Source organism: Phaseolus vulgaris, chromosome 1 (assembly GCF_051622355.1).
Source record: "Phaseolus vulgaris cultivar YP4 chromosome 1, ASM5162235v1, whole genome shotgun sequence".
Taxonomy (NCBI): Eukaryota; Viridiplantae; Streptophyta; class Magnoliopsida; order Fabales; family Fabaceae; genus Phaseolus; species Phaseolus vulgaris.
In genome coordinates, this window is record NC_143498.1 from 18,849,627 (window position 1) to 18,864,256 (window position 14,630).

A 14,630-nucleotide genomic window follows, 5' to 3' on the forward strand; every position below is an offset into this window, starting at 1 on the left:
TCCCAACTAACTGAGTCGTATGCTTTCTCATAATCAACTTTGAAGAAGACACAATATTTTCTCTTTCTTTTATACTCTTCCAGAACCTCGTTGGCGACCAACACACTATCCAACAATCCCCTCCCTTCACGAAAAGCCGATTGTTTGACGTCAATAACTTTGTCGATCACCTTCTTCAAGCGTAGTGACAACACTTTAGAGATGATTTTATACATACACCTGACTAAAGAGATAGGGCGAAATTCACCGAGCTGCTAGGGGTTCTCGATTTTTGGTATAAGACAAAGGAACGAAGCGTTAGTGCCTTTGGGCCAGTGACCGTTAACCGCAAAGTTTTTTACAGCCGCCACCACGTCGTTTTTAACAATATCCCAGTAGAATTTTATAAAACCAAAATTGAAATTGTCAGGGTCAGGACTCTTGCAACTGTCACATCTCCAAACCGCAGTCCTAATCTCTTCTTCATAGAAGTCGGCTATCAACATATCATTATCAGTTCCGGATATAGAGCAAAAATTAACATTATCCAAACGAACCTGACAAGCATCGTTCCTAGCAAACCTATCTTCGAAAAAAGACTGGATCTTGTCTTTGATCACCTCTTTATCCTCGCACCATTTACCGTTCACGTGAAGCCCATGCAACTGATTCCTTGCCCTTCTCCACTTAACTGACGAGTGGAAAAACCTTGTATTCAAATCCCCTTGTTTTATCCAGCTTTGTCGTGTTTTTTGAAACATGACCGCCTCCTGCTTAAACTTGGCTTTATTAAGTTCAGCAAGGAGAACCTTTCTTTCTTCCCTTTCATACCCAGTCAGTCCACAACCCTCATCGCGCTCGTTCAGAGCATCGATCTTCTTTTGTGCCTCCTTACTAGCAAGATTCAAATATCCAAAGACTTCTTTATTCCAAATTTTTAGGTAAGCTTTCAGCCTTTTCAAGTTTTCTTTAAAAATAAAAATCCCGTCTCCCATAACCTCGTAGGAGTACCAACTCGAGCTCACAAACTCCTTAAACTTGCTATCTCTAAGCCAAACATCCAAACATCCAAACATCTGAAAGGGTTTGGACCCCAGTCTACGGACACCTCTTTGAGAATAACAACGCAATGGTCTGAGACCGATCTACTCAACACGAACTGCTGACAGTTTGGCCAGAAATCCAGCCATTCCTTTAACACCAGCACTCTGTCAATTCTGCTCTTTACTAGCCCGTTTGGTTAATACTAGGTAAACTTCCTGCCTACCAACGGAATATCAACCAATTCCGCACTTTCAATAAACTCATTGAAGCCTTTTATTTCTTTGGAATAATCTAGCGTCGACATCAAGCTCTTCCTCTCCTCTTTTCGTCTGATAGAATTGAAATCACCAATGATGCACCAAGCCTTTGATAGCTGATTCAATCTAACTGCATTGATTTCACTCCACACTTCCTTCTTTTCTCGTAGGGAGCCAGAACAATAAACGTTCACTAACGTTACCCTTACCCCGTTACCTCGCTTCCAACAACCTTCAATCACAGAGTATCGTCCGTTTACCACCCTAGACTTTTGAAAAGACTTACTACACCACATTGTAAGAACCCCTCCAACACTATTACATGCTTTTTTCTCTACCCAATCAACTTCATCAGACCCCCAAAGAGAGTACACCTTCTCCCTGCTAAAGCCCAAACTCTTCGTCTCTTGTAAGCACACCATATCCGTCTGCTCCTTACTGATCAAGTCCCTTAAGTAATTCCTTTTTATGGTGCCGCCTAACCCTCTGATGTTCAGACTAATTATCTTCATAAATAAACTTACTCTTATCTCCCTTCCACTTCCTCGAAAAATCACCTCCCTGCTTTGATAGGGACCACAAATTGTTTACAATTGCTCCTTCGCGACTGGGAAAAGAAAAACCGGCTTCTTTACCCACACCCCAAACCCTTAACGCCTCATTCATATATTAAATATAATGAAGCAAAAATTTAATGACATAATTTATTACACTACAAAAAAAATTATTTTTAACGGGGATTATATTTGGCGTTTCCAACAGTTTTAACTCCCGTTAAGTATGTTACTCGCGATTTTCTTTTCCCCTATAAGATCAAGCATCGCTAACGGATTACCAATAGTTTTTACAAACCCTTGAAAATAATTACTTTAGGGTGGTTCTCTGAAACCCCCATTACTCCTAGTGATTTGGAAACTCCCGTTACTTCCAGCGGTTTAGAAACCCCCGTTTTTCCCGGTGGGTTTTAAACCCTCGTTATTCCCGGTGGTTCTAAAACCCCTGTTATTCCTAACGATTTTCAAATCGCCATTACTTCTAGGAGGTGTATATATAAAAAAAAGTAGGTGATAAATAATAAAAATGTTGAACCAAGATAGCCCAATGGTTTTCTCAAACCCTATGTTCTTCTTCTACCACCTAACATTAATACATTATTCCCCTTCAACTTTTTTTTATTTACTTTCCTGAGTTTCATAAATATAGGTATAATTTCGTATTAATACCAAATAATTATATTGATATAAGAAATACATATTATTACTAAATCATTCATCTTATTCATTAAGATCCATTTAGGGACCAGTGTTAGAATAATAAACATAAACGTTTAGGTTTGATTCTTATTATAAAAAAGTAAATTTATTATATTGATAATTTTTATCAAACAAAATTTATGAAAATAAACAATGCTATCATTTAAAAAATTTAGATAATGTTTTCTTTTTTAGCTAATGCAGATTTACTTATATCTAAAATGGAACCTATTCTATATTGACTAGAATTCTAATATAGCTATGAATACATGTATGAGTATTTGTGTGTCTAAGGAGTTGCACTCAATTAATATTAGCCTAGGAAAGGAAGTAGTCTTTACTGAAGGTATGTTTGGATAAATTTTCCTATAAACACTTACAAGAGAAAAAACTAAAAAGGAAAACTGCAATAAGGTTTTTAATAAGCTAAGACTACCTTACATAACTTTTTTAAAAAAAAAGGGTTTTGGACAAGTTAATATGAAAACAAAAAACTTATGGAGAAGTTTATTCAAATAAATCAAAGTTTGTACATATGGATGATATGCAGAACCTACGAACTACATTCCCTCAAACAATGTTGTTAAATAGCCCTTATAGTAGCACTATATTCTCATTATTGAATAATAAAGTGAATATTTTACCCTTCTAAATTCAACTATCCAACTACTATTATGTTAAGCAAAAGGAACGACATATAAGTTACAGCTAAAAAAATCAAGATTGAATCCTTTCAAACTGAAGCGTACCAACATTATTTAGTAATTAAATTAGTCTAACTCTTTTTAGGAAAATTTTTACATTTATGCTAACTATGGAAGATTTGTTGTTTAAGCAAGATATAGAACAACTTTTAAAAAAAAAGAGAGAAACAAGCTCAGGCAAGACAAAGAAGATCAAGAAAGTGAAGAGCGATCCAAGAAGAACTAACCCTCTTCACAATCACAACCACCTCAACCTGATCATATGGCTTATCACATGAGAAGATGATAGAAACCATATTGACAAACAGATGACTAAGGACACAATATACACTTCATAATTAAATTAGTCATCTCCGCATCCAAGACAAAGCCCCACCAAAGTTCAGAAGGAACTCGACAAAAGAACAACTGGACATAGGTCAGAGCATCAAATGTTCTTTCTTCTTATCTTTTTAAAAACAAGTTTATATAAACAAAAATTGTGCTCACTTTGGGGGTCCAAATAGAAGAATAAGCTAGAGTAGGGTGTGCTTAGTAATTTAAGTAGGGTGTGCTTAGTAAATTGGGCTTGTGTCAAGCCCACATTTCATGACATGTGCACCTAGGTTTAAGGTTTTTTTGACCTACCTTCTAGAAGGTTTCTCACAAATGATACACCAACTGATACAACCCAATTAGCCAAGCAGATGATGTGAGTTGATTTTAGATGGTTCCATTTTAGAGGTGACACTTTACTTATGATTGAGATTTTAGCAATAATATGGGGAGACCTAGGGAAGATCCCCACTGGACACGAACTTAACCAAGTAGTTAAGTAAGTGTGAAGGTTCACTTCCAAAGGTAAAAAGGAAATCAATATAAGTTGACAATGAGGATGCATTGAGGAAATTGAAAGACATGAAAGAAAACAATGAAATGAAACATGGTTGAATGATAAAATGGAAGAAAAACACAAAACACAAAGGAAGAATCGAATGGAAACAAAGCACAAGATAAAATGGCGTAAATGGAAATGAAGGAAAAAGGATGGAAGAAGATAGCTTATGGTGTGGGTTGAGAATGGACACGCCACTTGGAGTATGGTTGCCTCCAAGATGAGTGTAAAGGGTCGCTACTTGAGAACTCTCAAACTCACTCAAGATAAAATGATGGATTTCCTATGAGCTCTTCTTGGATGTTTGTTGAAGATGGTGCGGAAGCTTAATGGAAGAGATGAACAAGGTCCTCCTAAGAGGTGTGGTGACCTTGAAGGTGCATGAAGAGTGTGGAAATGGGGAGGTTCGGCCAGCCCCTTTGAAGGTGGTGAAATGAAGATTACAACCTAGCAGCTAGGCAAAAAGTAATGTATGGCACTAAATTGGCAGCATAACAATACTCTATTCAATCTTGAAAATACAAGGTGTAGGCTCCTCCTTTTATAGGCTAAGGAGGACCATAATGCAACCCTAATGCTAATCAAAATGAAATGCAAATTTACATCACATGGAGCACATGACCATGTGGAGAATCCTTCTAGAAAGTGACCAAATCTTTAGCAAATCTAGGTCAAGTCTCATGGAATCAAGTTTATGCTATTTACACCACAACTAATACTAAGCTATCCTTAATGGGCCTTCATGTAGCATATACAAGTTGCTTCTTCTCCCATCCATAGCTTTGCCCCAGTCTCACATCCGTAGCTTCGTCATGGACCTAGTAATAGGTCCTAGACGGTCTACCCTTCCTTCTAGACGCTCTTCACTTTGGCCTAGACGCTCCTTCCTTTGGTCTAGACGCTCTTGGTTTTGCTTTGGATGTTCACGTCTTGGTTCTTGTCTTTTTATATGAGGTTGTGCTTGGCCCTCTTCCATCATCCCCTCCCTATTGAAAAGGATTTGTCCTCAAATCCAACGCTTTTTCTTCAACTAGGGGAATGGATGTGGCTGGATGGTGTCCATCATCTCCTCCTTCTTGAGAAGATCTATCCTCAGATCTACGGACTTGATCTCGAATAGCAGCCTCTTGTTTCGCCAAAGCTTGTCCTCCTGGATCAAACGTCCACCTATAGAAATCATCAAATAAAGCATAAGTGTTAGTTTGAAAATCAATTTTACTATGTTGACATTTTTGTTTTTCTTTTGGTTTTGGCAACTTTGGACAATGTTTCTCTTTTGATTGTTGTATGTGTTCTCTAATCATCTTATGCATTTTGAAATGTTCATTTATGGTTACTTTCTCTTTAGGCATAAATCCTATAGGAGATGGTAACAACTTAAAAGGAGAAAGATGATTTAGCCCACATATAACCTCAAAAGTAGAAATACAAGTAGTTTTGTGAACTACTTTATGGTGTGTATGCTCATCTCTAGAGTTGTGTTTGTCCATTATGATTATTCTAGGCATAGAAGAAAGAGCTAGATTTTCAAATGTATTTTGACCATGCCTTTGAGGATGATAAGAATTTAAAGTGTACAACTTAGTTGCAAGTTTTCCAAAGAGAATCCTCAAATCATGGTTTGCGAAATTTGGAGCTCTATCCAACACTATGCTTGAGGATAAACCATGAAGATGTAGCACTTCTCTAGAGAAGAGTTTATCCATGAAAATCGAATCAAAACCTTTTGTTGTCCTAGGAAGCTCTAATATGAAGTTTGTGTCTTCCCAAGGATCATTTACAAAAGGTGAAGGAGCATAGAGTTCTTGAGACATTGCCTTAGCTGTAGTTTGAAAACAAGAATTGTACCTAAGGTAATGTCTTTGAACCTCTTGTCTCATGGGGGACAAAAGTTTTCCTTTTAAAAGCTCTAGAGTTTTATCAACTCTAATTTGGCCCACGAGTTCTCCTTCATGAAGACTTTTTCTCTTATGTGTAAAGATAGTCTCGTTGTTACAACCATTGTTTATGAGAATTTGTACACTTTGCAATGGTTGTCTCAATAAGCCATGACAAGTTGCTCTAGGCATTACTTCACATAAAAATTTGTTTTTGTAGATGCTTATAGATAACTTGACATTCACTTGGTGATATCCTAGCACATATGAGAAATAATCTACTTCATCTTTATCTATGCAAGCTTCTTTTAAAGACTCTTCTTTTTTGCTTATGCTTGCAAGTGTTCCTTTACAAGAGGTAAGGCTAGGTTGTTCAACAAGAAGCATATTTTCAAAGGTATTTTTAATTTGCTTGTCTTGTTGAATGACCTTGTGGGAAGGAACACTCTTCTCCCACGCCTTTTGTTTCCCAAAGGTTTTCTCTTGCTTTTCTAATTTTACATTTTCATCACTCTCACTAGCTTCTTTTTCTTGGCTACTATTCTTATATTTGTCCCTTAAGATCATAGATCTTTCATTGGAACATTGAGATGCTAATTGATCATTGCCAAGGTATTCTAAACATGGAATTTCTCTAGCTTGAGTGTGAGAGATATGCTTTGTTAGGTTTTGGGAAAGTTCTAGAGATGTTTCTTGTATATGTTTTTCCCCTATATGGAACTCATCCTTGTCATAAGATACATAGTATGAACTTTGTTTTTGACTTGATTGTTTTCTCAAAATTTGTTTTTCAACTTTAATGCTAAGTTGAATCAAGTCATTTAAATCTCTATAAGGTAAAAGTTCAACTTTGTTTCTTATCACAAGTTTGAGACCACTTAGAAACCTAGCTTTGGTGGTTTGGTTGTCTTCGTTAATCCTTGCCCTCTCAATATATGATATCATCTTTTGCCAATATTCTTCTACAGTCATATCTTTTTGATGAAGTCTTTGGAGCTTGTCCATCAACTTCCTATTGTAATGTGAGGGAATATGGCGACATCTCAAGGCTCCCCTAAGGTCATTCCAAGATGTAATGGGAGGGTCCTTGTGGAGATGTCTCTCTCTTTTTAGGGCATTCCACCAATACATAGCATCACATTGAAAACTTAAGGTACCTAAGGGTACTTTCTTTTCTTCACTCACATGATTGTAAGCAAACAATTGCTCTACCCTCATCTCCCAATATAGATATGTTTCTACATCTTCTTTTCCATAGAAATGAGGTAGCTCTACCTTAACTTCCTTTAGGTTTTCTTGTCTCTCTTTTCTAGCTCTCCTAGGGGATGGTTGATGATATTCATTTGTCCTAAGACTTTCTTCCTCAAGATAATCATGATGTTTAGAGCTAGATGCATGAGAATATAATTTTTTTGAAAATTGAGACTTCTCATCCTTTGCTTTAGTCAATTTATTAGTTTTGGCCTCATTCTCCAATTGTTTAGATGAAATTGATTGAATATCCTTGGAAAGTTGTTTTAAAAGGGATTTGATGAATTTCACATCACTTTCCATAGACTTTGAAGAATGAGAAGACATGACTAGAGCTTTGTGTCTAGAGATGTTTTACCTTGAGAAAAATGAGGGAAGTTAAAGAAGGTAGTTTTCCAGGTAAGAGAGGTGAGTCACAATGGACTACTTAAATACCAAGTCTTGCCTTAGCCAAAAACTATCCCTCAATGTCTTCACACAAATCTTTCTCTTGGTAAACCACTTAAAACACAATTAAGTTGGAGAAATCAAATTTTTAATGCAAGAAACAATGCAAACTATCTAATCAACCAAGCAAAATTAACAAAGCTTAAACAAGACAAAACAATTAATAAGCGTAGCTAATTAAAACAATTGATGTAATTAAAACAATTAACAATTGCTAAGCTAGATAGTTCTAAACTAGTCGGCCCTAGGTGAGGCTTCTTGAACACTTAGAGCCCTTGAAGACACACTCAACGTCTAATTACGTAATTAAACAAGTAATTAACAAAACTTAAGTGTCAAAGAAATTAGATGGAACTCCCTTTGTTGATTTTCTATTTGCACTTCCTTTGTTGTCTCTTCTTTGTTGGGCCTTCCAATGTATGTGGTGTATTTAGAAAGTGTTTGTTTCTGCCCCTTGCCTTTGTTCCTCTTGGAATTAGGTAATTAATTCTTCAATCCAACACCTATTAAGCAAACTAGACTCCCCTCAAGTCAATTCCCACTAAATCAAGTACCAATTGATAATTAATCCACCACCAAGCTTAGAGGTCAAAGAATTAAAGCAAGAAACAAATTAATTTGAAAAACAGTACCACACAAATGGAATTAAATGTGACAACTAGAAAGAGTTTCAATGAAATATTAGACAAGAAAATAAAAGGTACTCAAAGAAAAGATGGCACACAAAATGGAACCTATGGAATAGCACTAGATTTGATTTCAAAATCAAAAACAGCACCACTGAAACAAGTTGTTGTGGTCCAGAAAGCGTGATTTTCACAGATTTATGCTGAGCTGGCCTTTTAATATTTGCTTCTGAAAATTGATATTCAAACAGATCAAGATCTCAACAAAGTTTTGGCGTTGGTTTCACTCCAAACGCATGCACCATTTGTTTTTAATAAATTTTCTAAAATCAGTGCTCAGATTCGCTAGTTGTAGCGTCAGGATTGCACACTGTTTTTGTAATATTTATCATTTTTTTCTATTTGTTTTTTTGAACTGATTCTTTTTTTGTCCTCTTGCTAACACCTCAATCTTGAAAAATCCAGAGGCTCAGAAATTTCTTATGTGTATTTTAATTTTCATAAGCAAAATCAGCCAAAACAGAATGGTGTAAAACAGAGGATTCTGTAAATCTGGAAATAAAAACAGGATGATATACCAAAGGAAACACAATGGAATTAGTGAAAGGAATTTGTGTGGATCTAACACACAAATATGAACTCAAACTAAAAATAAAAAGCACCAAAGGATCAAAAACACAGCAGATTCAGATCAAGCATTTATACCAAAAACAAGAAACAAATAAGCCAAAAAAAGTACTACTAGGATTTGATGACATTTTTGGAAGAACATGACTAGACAAAACACATATACATTCAGAAATTAAAAGACTCAAATGAACACAATATGTACCAATTAAAATTGCAATAAGGACTCAAATACCTAAAATAAAAACAGCAACACAAACTATATGGAATCCTACCAAAAATTGCACAAAGATTGCTCAAGAACAATTGAACAAGATGCACCGATTGGAAATTCCAAACAGCACACCAATTCAAAACGAAAATTAAAACAACAAGACAATATGGAATCAAGATGAACAACTAGGAAATAAGAAGAACTCAAAAAGAAAATGACAAAGAGATACTCATCTTTGAAGAACCATAGCTCATGATACCAAATGATGGATTTCCTATGAGCTCTTCTTGGATGTTTGTTGAAGATGGTGCGAAAGCTTAATGGAAGAGATGAACAAGGTCCTCCTAAGAGGTGTGGTGACCTTGAAGGTGCATGAAGAGTGTGGAAATGGGGAGGTTCGGCCAGCCCCTTTGAAGGTGGTGAAATGAAGATTAAAACCGTATGGCACTAAATTGGCAGCATAACAATACTCTATTCAATCTTGAAAATACAAGGTGTAGGCTCCTCCTTTTATAGGCTAAGGAGGACCATAATGCAACCCTAATGCTAATCAAAATGAAATGCAAATTTACATCACATGGAGCACATGGCCATGTGGAGAATCCTTATAGAAAGTGACCAAATCTTTAGCAAATCTAGGTCAAGTCTCATGGAATCAAGTTTATGCTATTTACACCACAACTAATACTAAGTTATCCTTAATGGGCCTTCATGTAGCATATACAAGTTGCTTCTTCTCCCATCCATAGCTTTGCCCCAGTCTCACATCCGTAGCTTCGTCATGGACCTAGTAATAGGTCCTAGACGGTCTACCCTTCCTTCTAGACGCTCTCCCTTTAGACGCTCTCCACCTTGTGCTAGACGCTCTTCACTTTGGCCTAGACGCTCCTTCCTTTGGTCTAGACGCTCTTGGTTTGGCTTTGGATGCTCACGTCTTGGTTCTTGTCTTTTTATATGAGGTTGTGCTTGGCCCTCTTTCGTCATAAAATCTATTGCTAGAGCAAACAATCCTCACACAATTTGTGTAGAGATTTCCTTCTTCTATATATTTCAACATGATAATACATGGAGTAAGGCACCCTATTTAAAGGAATGGGTACCTTGGAAAACAAGATGAGCAAGGGTATGATTGTAAAAGAGTGAGGGGCAACCTTTAGGGTTTGACTAAGTCTAAACCGCACCCTAGGCTTGTTCTTCTAGAAGTTAGGTTACTTTCCTAGACCTAGATGCCTTGTCTTGAAAAAGTGGGTTTATAACAAGCCTATTTCACTAAGAACACTCCCTTTTATGCTATATGGACCTACTCTAACCTATCTTGCTATTTGGACCCCTAAAGTGAGCCCAAATTATTTACATCATGTTTTATTTCTAAGAAGACTAGAAGAAAGAACATTTGGTGTTTTGGTCTATGCCCAGTTCTTCCTCTAGTGATGTGAGTTGATTTTAGGTGATTCCATTTTAGATATGACACTTGACTTAGGATTGATATTTTTTATCAATTATATGGTGAGAACCCAAAGAAGATCCCCATTGGACACGAACTTAACCAAGTGGCTAAGTAAGTGTGAAGGTTCACTTCTAGAGGGCAAAGGAAAAATACAAGTATATGGTGATTGATGATGAAGGGCAGAATTTAAATGAACATAGAAGGAAACATACAAGCATGATGGAAACCGATTTGACAATGGAGGAAAATAAGAACATAAGAACACAAAGATAAATGGAGTAATGGAAAAAATGGAAGAGCTGAAGGAAGGGAATGCTTATGTGATGGATTGAGAATGGATCACGCCACTTGGAGTGTGGTTTTCCTCCAAGATAAATGTTGATGGCCACCACTTGAGAGCTCTCCAATCACTCAAGATGAGACCTAATTCTAAAAGGAAACAAACCTCACAAACACCTCACACAATTTGTGCAGAGTAACTTTTCTATTCAAATTCAACATGAAAAATACAAGGAGTATGGCACCCTATTTATAGGAGATGGTTCCTTAGAAAAAAAGAAGCAAGGGTAGGATGGGAAACCTAAAAATAGGGTTGCCTTTAGGGTTTGACTAAGTCAAAACCACACCTTAGTCTTGTTCTTCTAAAAACTAGGTCAAAAACAAGCTAAAGTGATAAGCACACCTCCCCTATTATGCTATATGAACCTACTCTAGCCTATCTTGCTATTTGGACCCCTAGAGTGAACCCAATTTATTTATAACTTGTTTAATTCTTAAGAAGACTATCAGGAAGAACATTAGATGCTCTGGTTGTTGTCCATTTTTCCCTCTGATGAGGTTTGCTAGATCCTTGGTGAGGTCTTCACTTGATTGTTGAGATGACTTCTCATGGTGTGAATGGTAATATGCTTCCTTGGTCATCTCCTTGTTGGCTTGGTTTGTATCATGCCCCCAGGTTTGTATCATGCCCCTAGGTTTGAGATAATTCGACCTCGAATTTAGAACTCCTGCGGATAACATAGTTTGTTTGTTCACATATAAGATAGTGTAGGGTGTGAGATGTGAAACAAACTTATGTTCTTTGAGCTTGGGGAGTTCAAAAGGGTGAGCTCTCTTTACAAGCCATGTTGGAAAAGAATATTGGGGATAAAAGGGCTTGGTGATAAAAACCTCTCAAAAGGTGAGAACCCTTAGGAGGTGTTTGATGTTCATCCCAAAGTTTCTTTGTCCAAGATGTCAAGTAATTTTTATTTGGTAATGAAAAAGATAAGGAAGAAGGACACCTTGGAGGTGTAGTTTGTAGCATGCATGAGTCAACATGATTAATTTAGTCGTGTAAGATGATATTTTGTGACTCTTACTGTTTATTTTCATCGAATTTAGAGCAAATATTTGTGCCTAACTGATTCAGTTTTTTATTGAATTGTTTTAGTCATTGGGCCTATTATTGTTTTAAGCTAAGTTAAGTATTTACCCTCTTACACCAATCGAGCCAGAACAACGTACCTAAGTGCTCAGGTCGGGTCCCGAGCACGTCTGACTAGTACACAGTCCCCCAGCCTCGAGCCGAGTAAGGCGAGGCAAAGAGGTTTAATTTGTTTGAAAAGATGTTAAGTCAGAGGGTGGTTGGCTCGTAGTTTTCGAGGCATCACTTGATGGGACGGTTTTGTGATGGCTTTAATGATGTGTACACGTGTCATATTATCAACGGTTAAGAAAATTATAAATTGCTTACCTTAATTTTGATGGAATGCCCAAACCAAGGGGATGTCTCCTAATAACAAGTTAGGTCATCGCTGGGTTACCTCTCAAGGGTAAGTCGAGTTGCTTCGTGTTTCAGCGTTGCTTGTCTTTCACAATAGTTAATTTGATATGTAGATAATAACGTTACCAGATTATTCGTACCTTAAGGTATTGCTAAAATGATACCGCGAAGACGATGTCATCGAGTTAGTTCGATCTTAGGATTCAACTAAACAATGTGCATAGTAGATAGGTTACCAGATTAGCCCTACCCTTAAGGTTCTGCTAAAATGATATGTTGAAGACGACGTCACCGAGTTAGTCCGACCTTAGGGTTCGAATAAACGGTGTGTATAATAGATACGTTACCGGATTAGCCCTACCTTTAGTTCCGCTAAAATGATATGTTGAAGATGATGTCACCGAATTAGTCTGACCTTAGGGTTTGGCTAAACGATACGCATAGTAGATACGTTACCGAATTAGTCGTACGCTTAAGGTTCCGTTAAAACGATATGTTGAAGACGATGTCACCGAGTTAGTCCGACTTTAGGGTTCAGCTAAACAATGTGTATAATAGATACGTTATTGGTTAGCCCTACCCTTAAGGTTCCACTAAAATAATATGTTTAAGACGACATCACCGGGTTAATCTGACCTTAAGGTTCAGCTAAACGATGTGTATAGTAGATACATTACCAGATTAGTCCTACCCTTAAGGTTTCGCTAAAATGATATGTTGAAGGCGACGTCACCGAGTTAGTCCGGCCTTAGGGTTCAGCTAAACGATGTGTATAGTAGATACGTTACCAGAGTAGCCCTACCTTATGATTCCACTAAAACGATATGTTGAAGACGACGTCATCGAGTTAGTCCGACCTTAGGGTTCGACTAAACGATGTGTATAGTAGATACGTTACCGGATTAGCCCTACCTTAAGATTCCGCTAAATAATATGCTGAAGATGATGCCACCGAGTTAGTCCAACCTTAGGGTTCAGCTAAACGATATGTATAGTAGATACGTTACTGGATTAGCCCTACCATAAGGTTCCGCCAAAACGATATGCTGAAGATGACGTCACCGAGTTAGTCCAACCTTAGGGTTCGACTAAACAATGTGTATAGTATATCTTTCGAGAAACATTTTTTCAAGGGCGACCTCATTAAAAAAACCCCTTTAGGGAAAAAAGAGTGTCGCGAAAAAAAAGGGAAAGTAAAATATCTAACTTAGAAAAGTTATAAATTCCTTAACTGAAGTAGAACTTGAGGTTTGTCGCCTTCCACGTTCGCGGGATTACTCCTCCGTCGAGAATTTCCAGTCAATATGCTCTGTTGCCCAATACTTCTATGATCTTGTAAAGTATAAAAGTTTGGTGTTGTACTCCCTTTTACTAGAGAGATACGATAGGACATCGACATAATCATTTGTCATTCTCGACACATGATTTATGGAAAATTTGTCAAAGTGTTTGATCTTTGTTGTATATATCACCTTTTTTTTCTTTTGCCATAGAGTTAAAATTGAATTATACACTATGAATAATAATATTTATTGGAACAATGATTGTAGACCGTGAACTAGTAGACCAAGTAAGTTCCCAGGAAAGAAAGGTGGGTCACCAATGGACGCACTTAAATACCAAGTATTTCCTTACCAGAACTTTCCTAGACATGTACTTTTACACTACTACGCTCTATATCCAGTAACAAGAATAATTTATCTTATTTCAGAGAAGAGAGGTAGGTCACCAATGGACGCGCTTAAATACCAAGTATTTCCTTGTCAAAACTTTTCTAAACATACACTACTACGCTTTATATCCAATAACAAGAATAATTTCTCTCATGTGAGAGTCATGATAATGATGATGATGATAATAATATCACAACAAATTTAAATTATAATAATCATTTGTGTTTTCTTCATAATAACATGATAACAAATTTAAATATATATGTGATTTTCATAATAATATGATAAAAAATTTAAAATATCACAACAGATTTAAATGATAATAATCATTTATGTTATCTTCAGAATAATATGATAAAAGATTTAAATATATTTGTTATTTTCATAATAATATGATAACATATTTAAATAATAACAATTATATTTGTTATATTCAGAATAATATCACAACATATTTAAATGATAATAACCGTTTGTGTTATCTTTAGAATATATGATAACAAATTTAAATATATCTGTGATTTTTAGAATAGTTTGATAACAAATCTAAAATATCATAGCAGATTTAAATGATAATAATCATTTATGTTAT

The 14,630-nt window shown here is 36.3% G+C and overlaps 1 protein-coding gene across 1 annotated transcript; it reads right to left on the reverse strand.

The window, feature by feature from the left end:
- Positions 1–254: 254 nt before the first annotated feature.
- LOC137815564 (uncharacterized) lies at positions 255–1,055 on the reverse strand. Its single transcript, XM_068618678.1, has one exon. The coding sequence runs from the start codon at positions 1,053–1,055 to the stop codon at positions 255–257; it is 801 nt and encodes a 266-aa protein (XP_068474779.1).
- Positions 1,056–14,630: the final 13,575 nt, after the last annotated feature.